Genomic DNA, 8,694 nt, shown 5'->3' with positions numbered 1-8,694 from the left:
TAGGCTGGTTTCACCTACCCTGAAGGGAATTCTTAGACCAGTGACCTCAAAGATTTCTTCATTGCCTGAGATGTGGGGGTTAGAGCCACCAGAAACCACTGAAGGGTCAGGCCCAGGACACAGGAGGGTCCCCATTATGAAGAAAACCCTGTCCTTGGGGCTGGCCTCTGAACAGGCCCCAGCCCCATGACAACATCATCCTCTTCCTCGTGCTGGGGCAGGCAGCAGTAGCTCTGCCTTCCCGGATGGAGTGTGTCGATGGGAAAACCCCTGGTGTGGTCCTTCCTGCAGGCAGGGGATGGGCCTGTGGCTCTGGGGGCAAGTGGGAAGCAGGAATTGCCTGGAAAGAAAAATCTGAGGTCCCCTTGTTGGCATGTGGGCTGAGGGAAGGAGACTGAGGTGGTCTCTCAGAAACCCTTCTCCTGGCAGAGGCCCCCTGGGAAACCAGGGCCTGGGTTCCCTGCCACCTTGACCTCTCCACTGGGTGAGGACCCGCCCCTGCCTCACTCTGGGCCTCTCCTTCCCTGCTCCAGCCATCTGGCAACGCGTCCACCACCTGAGGACTGAGAGGCTGCCAAAAGGCAGGTGAGGGGATTGGAAGGACAGGACAGACACACTGGGCCAGCTCTGAGCCTCTGTGGCTCCCTAGTTCATGCTCCATGTGGGAGAAAGGCCTGGAGACACAGCTCGACAAACCCGAGCAGTGTAACTGCAGACTAGAGATGGCAATGTGTGTGATGGCCTTGGCCCCTTAGCACCCTTCTCTGTTGGCATGTCCAGGTGTAAGCAAAAGACGCACGCGCTCTCACGTGCCTGCCCCGTGCCCCCAGACCCCTAGTGCTTCAACTCTGCTCTGTTGGGGGTGGAGGGTGGGCAGAGAAAAGAGGACCCCTGGCAAGGGTCTCCTTTCTTACCAGGTCCTTGGAATTCTGCCCAGAGGGCCTCCACAGGGCTCTGAGGGCCATTCTGTGGAGATCTGAGGGTCATTCTCTGCTCTTCCTGAAGCTCTTTCTTGAAGCTGGTTTTCCATGTTGCTCAGAAGCTCCTGGGGCTATGGCTTCCTCAGCCTTTCTCTTTCTGAGTTGACCGCAGTCACTGGGTTGCTTGCTGCTCTTGCTCCAGGTCCCAGACCCTCCCCAACCACACTGCCCCCTTCCCGTGAGGACTCTGGAGGAACAGAAAGCAGGAGGAATGGAGTGGGGCGAGGGGTGGCCACCGAGAGGGCAGTTTGCCACGGGTATTTTATTCCAGTATTACAGAGATGAGGAAGCCAGCCCTCCCTAGCCACCTTGGGGCAGTGGAGACAAAAGAAAGTGCCTACAGGGGACAGAGCCACCAGGGCCCAGAAATCAGAGGGATGGAAGAGAAGGGCATGGAGGGGTGGGAGAGGGACTGGAGACCGTGGCCTGGAAAGGGAGAAGAGCCCAGAGAAGACAGGAGTCACCTGAGACTCGGCCCCTCCCCAGCACAGTCCTTAATTTCCTCCCTCACGGGGCAGGTCTGGAGTGATTGAAACGATGGAAACCTTAACCTCATTTCTCTCAAAGAAAACTGAGATTAAGAATGTCTCCTTAGTCTAATGAGCAAGTTGGTGGGAGAAGAGGGTCCCTGCCTTGTTTTCCCCACCCCACACTGGTGTCTTCCTGCCATGCCCCCTCTCTTGGTCCAATTTCAAATTCTTTTGCAATTTGGGCTGGTGTCCAGCCAGGAGGAAGGTGGGCAAGAGGAGAGATGGCGTTTGCAGACTACTGCCCTTCACATCTTCCTCTCCAATTAAGGAGGGTCCAAGGCCCACACGACCTTGAGGTTTTCCAAACTGGGGGACTCAGAGTTTTCCTCCCCAGGTTGGAGTCTGTGGGTCTCTGAGGAGACGCCCTCCCTGGGGTCCAGGCAGCCCTTGGCCCTTGCCACAGCATCAGGTTTTACCTCCAGCCCCTCAGGCCTGAGGGACAGGAGTCGAAGCCCCTCACCTGGGCCCTGGCCCAACCCGGCCAACAGGGGGAGCCCTGGAAAATGCCAGGACCCTGGGGAGAAGCCAGGTCCTGGAAGCAGGGTGTCTAGCTTGGGGGTCCCTGGGAGCAGCTGCTCTGAGGAGAGAGGAGGCGAGAAGGGCCCTGAGAGGCCAGTCCAGTTGGAAGGGAGAGGAGGCAGAAGAGCAGGGGTAAAGGTGGCAAGGCTGGGCAGCTCGCCTTGGGGGTTCCCAAAGTGGCAGCAAGGGCCCAGCCGGCAAGGGCCCAAGGCAGAACCAAGTCCTAGAGGAAGAAAGAGAAAGGGTCAAAATGGCGCCTTCCTCTCAGAGATGCCACTCACTCCTCCCATTTCCCATTCCTTTCTCCTCTTGCTCCAAAGCCTCTCCCTGACCCCACCCCTCTTTCCTCCCCTGTTTGCTTTTGTTCAGGTTCATCCTAAATGGCTTTTCCTCTGGGAAGCTTCCCAAGACTCCCAGCCTCCGTGGGAGCATGGCTGCCCGAAGTCCTCTCTCTCTGTACCTCTCCTCGGGGCACTTAGCTCCTTAGAATCATGCTGTCATCTGTGTACTTATTTATGCAATGTCTGTGCCCCAGCTCAGTGTGGGCACGACGTGTATTTATTTTTTCTTTCCTGAACCCAGCCCAGCCTAGCACACATCGAGCGCTCGCTCAGTAAAACCATGGTGAGAACCAGGTGTGGTGGCACAGGCTGTAATCCCAGCTACTTTGGAGACCAGCCTGGGCAAATTTAACAAGACCTTGCTTTAAAATGAAATATACAAAGTGCTGGAGTGGCAGTCACTGGTAGAACCCCGGATTCCATCCCCAGTATCCCAGAAACAAAACGAAACACAACTGAGAGAAGCAAAGGGTGCTGTTTGCCAAAGCGCAGTGAATCCATCCTTTGCCCTCCCTGTCTCTGCAGCGAAGAGCTCGAGTACTAGCTGGGCAAAGAATCTGTGGTGTGGTCTTGGGCTTGTTGCTTAAATTTGAAAGCCTCTTTCTTCATCTGCAAAGTCCCTTATCCTGGGCTAAGATCCGGCAGCATCACTGGTAATAAGGGAACTCAGAGATAGTGTCTGTGAGCCCAGGATGGATGAGGGGTGAATCCTAGCTTCCTCTTCTCTGTCTGCGTCTGGGCCCCATAATTCTCCTCCAAGAACCCTGCCCTCACCCCATTCCTTCCAAATCTGCCCTCTTTCCTCTTGCCATCTGCCAGGATCCTGTGCTAGGGATGCCCAGCCTGGACCTAATTAGCTAGATCTCCAAACCATTTTCTGTATTTCAAGTAGCCTGACTGCAACTCCACATTTTTTCTCATTTTTAACCTAAAGAGGGTAGGAACAAGGTAGCCACATTGGCAGGGGAGTGTAATGAATAAAAACGGGGAAGACAAATTCATTATTATTTAATAATAAAATAAAGTCAGATCATGAAGCATCAGTGATCCTCCATGGGAAAATGTAGGAGACCCCTGTCAGAGTATACCCTCTTTGTAGGCCAGTGTTCTTTTTTTTTTTTTAATTTTATTTATTTTTTATTAGCTACACATGACATTACAATGATCTTGGCAATTCATACATTTGAATCATTGGGGTATAATTTCTCATTTTTCTAATTGTACAGATTGCAGAATCACACTGGTCATAGTCACCTATATACATACAGAAATCATAATGTACCAGGCCAGTGTTCTTTGTCTTGGGTTCTTAGATGGTGTGGGGACTTGTTTCCCAGGAAGGCTGTGTCCTCTGGGTGTTCCAGCCAAGCAGGCAGAGGACAGGTTTCTTTGTTTTGATTTTTTGTATTGGGATTGAACCCAGGGAAGTTTTACCACTGAGCTATATCCGTAGTCTTTTTATTTTATTTATTTATTTGTTTTTTGTGGGTTTTTTTTTTTTTTAAACAGGGTCTTGCTATGTTGCTTAGGTTGGTTTTGAATTCGTGATCTTCCCGTCTCAGCCTCCTGAGCCACTGGGATTATAGTGAGTGCCACCGCACCTGGCTCCAGGGGAGATGTTTCTAAGGTCCTCCCATACCTCTCTCACCCCTTCCCCACCCAGCCCTGCAGCTTCCTGGCTCTAGCTGAGTCCCCACACTCTCCTGTCCAGAAGCAACTTCCTCTCTTGGCATCCTGTGCTTTGAGTGAGGCTGGGGGTATGATTGGCACAGGGTTCTGGGTGGTTTTATGGTGCTGGGGATCAAACCCGGCTTGGTACACTCTAGACAAGTGCTCTACCACTGAGCCACTCCCCGGCCCATTTTTATTTTATTTTGAAACAGGGTCTTGCTGGCCTGGCAACTTGCCATCCTCCTGCCTCAGTGCACCAGGGCATTGGGTCTACAGATATGTGCCCGGCTGGCACGGGTTGGGAATCCCAGTTCAGATGGAGCATTCCAATGATAACCTTCACTAACCTCCTAGAGATCTAAACCTGTTGTGTCCTTCAGGGTCAAGTGTGGGCAGGACCTGTGTGCTCCAGGAGGGCAGAGATGTGAAAGAGTCCCCTCCAAGCTGGGGCTTAGGAAAGGAACCCTTTTCTTTTCCTCATTGTTTTCCAAAGAGGGACACTCTATGCCTAGGGCACTTTCGGGGGGCGGGGTGGAGAGACAGGGAGGGCTCTTCAGGTGCTGTTCGGTTCCAGGCTGTCAGACTGGTGGCCTAGCGAGTCCCAGCCTGCCCAGGGCTGCCCTGCACCCGCAGCCTCAGCTGTTCTCCCAGGGGCACAGAGTCTGGGTCCCCAGCTGCACCTGGAGTAGGCCAAACACTGAGGATCCTTATTCCATGAAACCGGCTGGAGTGGAGGGGTAGTTCTCTGGTCTCTGCACAGGAGCTTTGGATTGGTTGAATATCTGTGTGATCTTTTCCACAGAAAATCTAATTTTGTTGCTCTAGGAGCTAATCAGCCTGGGAGGTTGAGGCAGGAGAATTGCAAGTGTGAGGCCAGCCTTAGCAAATTAACAAGATTCTGACTCAAAGTAAAAAAATGAAAAAGGACTGGGAAAGTAGCCCAGGGGTAGAACACCCCTGGATTGAATCCCAGTACCAAAAAAAAAAAAAAAAAAAAAAAAAGCTAACTGGCATCTGTTTGTGTTTTCACCTTCTCCCACACCATCCCAAGTGCCAAGCCACTGGCCTTCTCCTGGTTCCTCTTTCTGTCCCAGGGCTTTTACACACTCTGCTTGCCCTGTTCTCCCTGCTCCCTCTGAGCTCAGCTGACATCTATGCACACTTTGGGTCTCAGCTCATATGTCACTGTGTTGGGGAAGTGTGATGCCCTCGGCACTCTCAACTTCTCCTCTGTAGCGCGTAGCAGTTATAACTGCATACCTCTTAGTAATTGAACATATGTACCCCCTCTTGCTTACAAGCCCTGTAAAGGCACCCCCAGTCCCTAAGACAGTATCTGGCACGCTAAACAGAAAGTTATTAAACATCTGATGCAAGGAGCGAGTGAATGAGTGAGTAAATCAGTGAGTGAACTGTGTCTTCTCCATCTGCCTTCAGCTGAGGCTCCTCCTTCACCCCCGGGCTCTTGTCTTGGTCTCACTGTCTCCTGCCTGGATTATCTTCAAAAGCCTCCCAATGCCAGTCTTGTGTCTCCTGCAGTCCCAACTACACACAGAGCAGAGATATCCCTTCACTTACGATAGGGTTAAGTGCTGGACTAACCCATTGTAAGTTGAAAATATTGCAAGTCAAAAGAGTATGTAATATACCTAACCTACAGAATATCTTAGCTTAGCAACACGGGGCCCTGTAGAGCATTGGTGGTTTCCCCTTCTGACATGTAGGCGATCCGCAGCTGTGGCTCCCAGGCAAAGATCAAAACCCAAAGTTCCAAGCATGGTCCCTACTGAATAGCAGATAGCTTTTTGCCCTGTTTGAAGTCACACCATTATAAGTTGGGAAACTCTTGTAATTCTTATCAAATGAAAATCTGAGCCGGGTCCTGGTGGTACATGCCTGTAATCCAGTAACTCTGGAGGCTGAGATGGGAGGATTGCAAGTTTGAGGGCAGCCTCAGCAACTTAGAGAGACCCTGTCTCAAAAATAAATAAATAAACAAATAAATAAATAAATGGAACTGGAGATGTAGTTTATTGGTAGAGTACCCCCTGCCTTCAATCCTCAGTACCCTTCCCCAGTATCTGAACTTGCTCTCCCTCCTGGCCACCTCCTACCCGTAGGATAAAGTCCAACTGCCCTAGAATAGTTTCTAAGGCCTTCTGGGGAAGACACCGGTTTGCCTTGCCAAGTCCGTCTTTGGCTGCTCCTGCTTATTCCGACCCCATCGTATAACTTACTCTGACCACAGCAAGATACTAGCAGGATGCCAGATTTGCTATGCTTGCCAACTGCTTTCTTTAAAAATATTTTATTGTAGATGGACACAATACCTTTATTTTGTTTGTTTATTTATTCATTTTTATGTGGTGCTGGGGATTGAACCCAGTGCCTCACGCATGCTAGGCAAGCATTCTGCCACTGAGCCACAACCCCAGCCCTTGCCAACTGCTTTTTACTTTGCAAATTCTATTCCCTCTGCCAGGGCATCTTTTTTTCACCTGCTGAGGTGTGGCCTTGTCCAGGAAACCCCATCTCCTCCTGTGCATCTCCCCATTACCTTGTTCTTGCCTGAATCTCAGAACTGGTCCCTGACAGTCCTCACCTTTCTGTTCCCCATTAGGCCCTCAGTTTCTTCCTCCCTCCCTCCCTCCCTCCCTCCCTTCCTTCCCCAGGGATTGAACCCAGAGGTGCTTAACCACTGAGCCACATCCCCAGCCCCATTTCTTTGTATTTTATTTAGAGACAGGGTCTCACTGAGTTGCTTAGTGCTTCACTAAGTTGCTGAGGCAGGCTCTGAATTTGTGATCCTCCTGCCTCAGCCACCCTTACCTTGGGATTAGAGGTGTGTGCCACCACGCCTGGCAGGACTGAGTTTCTTGAGGGTCATCTTTCATATCTGAGTCCCCACACCTAGTAAATAGCTGTGCCTGACCAATGTTGGTTGAGTGAATGAGTGAACGACTTGAGTGCTTTTCCTGGTCTCACCCTGCTTAGCCACGTACTCAGCCGGGAGGGCCCTCCCCTTCTCTGGTTAAGATTTCCTGCCCCTACCCGTTCTCTGCACTCACGGTGGACGGTGCTGCTGCTCCCCTTCTTCTCCCCAGTAGCCTCTGGTGGCCCCTGGGGGGTCTGCAGTCCAGCCAGTTGCTCCGCCATGGCCCGGTGGGTAAACAGCATGTTCTGCAGGAGCTGAGGGGTGAGGAGAAGGAGGGACGGGGGGATGGACTCAGCCCGGCATCTGTTCCTCTGGAACATGCCTGTACCTCATCACCCAGTTCAAAAAACGAAATACCCCCATACTGGTGGTTAACAGCCATCACTTCTCTCTGATCCACAACTGAATGAGTGACGCCGGTCACAGAAGTCACCCTTTCTCCCAGGGGTGTACCATATGGACTGTTACATACCCCTGCTCCTGGGGTCCTCAGGGACGAGGATGTGGGAAAAGAAGAGCATCGGAGGCCAATGAGATCCCAAAGGCAGAGAGCAGGGACAGGGGCTTCCTGGGCAGGGGCAGGTCCTGGTAGGGCTCTGGGAAGGGCCACCTTCATGCCTACCTCACTCTGCACACCCGTGGGCACCAGGGCTGGCCGACCCAGGGGGGGAGCCCCCAGCAGCAGGTGTGGGGGTGATGGTGCCCGCACTCCCCACAAAGGGTAGTTGACGATGATGAGCTTGCTGAAGTTGAACTTGTAAGTGAACCTCTTCCCTTTGGTCTTGTGCAGGATCCTCTTATTGTAGTAATACCTGGGGAAGGGAGGTCGACAAGGAGCTGGCTCAGTGGGAAGGGGGCAGAGTCAGAGTGCCCTCCCCGGGCCAGCAGAGTTGACCACGCTGTCCTTGAGGACCCTGGGCCTCTTCCCACATGGAAGGACATTTCCTAAGCCTGGGAGGAGTGGGAACAGGACCGGGTGTCAGGAATCAGCCCTTTTCTTTGAACTCGGTACACTCCAGTTGCGCTGGCCACCGCCTCTCACCTGAGGGCCCGGCTCAGCTTGTCATAATTCATCTGTGGTTTGCATTTCCTGCGGCCCCAGAGGCGGGCCACCTCGTCGGGATCCTTGATGACAAACTCCCCATACTCTCCCTGCTGCCAGGCGATGACATGGCGGAACTCCTCCTTCTGCAGCAGCTCCAGGATGAAGTGCCACAGCTGGATCTGCCGGGAGCCGGGGGACGACTCAGCTTTGTAGGCCCAGTCAGGGAAGGCCACGCCTGGGGTGGGGAAGTGAGAGTGAGGGCGCCCTGCTTCTCCAGAGGCCCCCCAAGCCGCTGCGAGAGCATGGGAGAGCTTCAGAGAGGCTCACCTGAGATCCAGTAGTTGCCAGGGGTGGTCGGAATGCCCTCAGCCAGGCAGCCACAGTGCATGGTCCCCTCCAGGTGTCAGAGGACTGAGGCCGGACCTGGGGGGGAAACGGTCACCAGTAAGAGGAAGGGGAAAAGGAAGGGATGGAGGGTCAGGAAGGAAACTTCCCCTGTCTCAGGGCAGGGCCCAGCCTCCTCTGGGGACCTCCTCGCTGCCCAGAGGCTGACCCAGGACTGGGCTTGGGGCTGAACCACTTACACAGAGAGAGAGGAAGGCAAAGTTCCTGCGTCCTGTCCCCACGGGGCGGGGGGGGGGGGGTATTTAGACATGGAACAGAGGCATCGTGG

The 8,694-nt window shown here is 53.1% G+C and overlaps 1 protein-coding gene across 1 annotated transcript; it reads right to left on the bottom strand.

Annotated features, from left to right (window-relative positions):
* Window positions 1-1,211: 1,211 nt before the first annotated feature.
* On the bottom strand, window positions 1,212-8,409 carry Etv3l (ETS variant transcription factor 3 like). Its single transcript, XM_015502675.2, has 5 exons — window positions 8,349-8,409; window positions 8,019-8,256; window positions 7,599-7,788; window positions 7,110-7,230; window positions 1,212-2,252 (listed from the first exon to the last, which is right to left on the bottom strand). Exons 1-5 carry the CDS (start codon window positions 8,407-8,409, stop codon window positions 1,774-1,776), a joined length of 1,089 nt encoding a protein of 362 aa, XP_015358161.1. The 3' UTR covers window positions 1,212-1,773.
* Window positions 8,410-8,694: the final 285 nt, after the last annotated feature.

This window comes from Marmota marmota, unplaced genomic scaffold (genome assembly GCF_001458135.2).
Source record: "Marmota marmota marmota unplaced genomic scaffold, marMar, whole genome shotgun sequence".
Taxonomy (NCBI): domain Eukaryota; kingdom Metazoa; phylum Chordata; class Mammalia; order Rodentia; family Sciuridae; genus Marmota; species Marmota marmota.
This window is presented reverse-complemented; position numbering and strand designations above follow the sequence as displayed.

What these genes read in the sequence shown, in the direction of transcription:
- Etv3l (XM_015502675.2), bottom strand. Translation starts at nt 8,409, where the DNA reads ATGCACTGTGGCTGCCTGGCTGAGGGCATTCCGACCACCCCTGGCAAC. An exon ending in AAGCTGAGCCGGGCCCTCAG is followed by an intron (nt 7,789 to 8,018) that starts GTGAGAGGCGGT and finishes TCCCTTCCCCAG; the next exon opens with GTATTACTACAATAAGAGGA. An exon ending in CCACGGGTGTGCAGAGTGAG is followed by an intron (nt 7,231 to 7,598) that starts GTAGGCATGAAG and finishes CTCACCCCTCAG; the next exon opens with CTCCTGCAGAACATGCTGTT.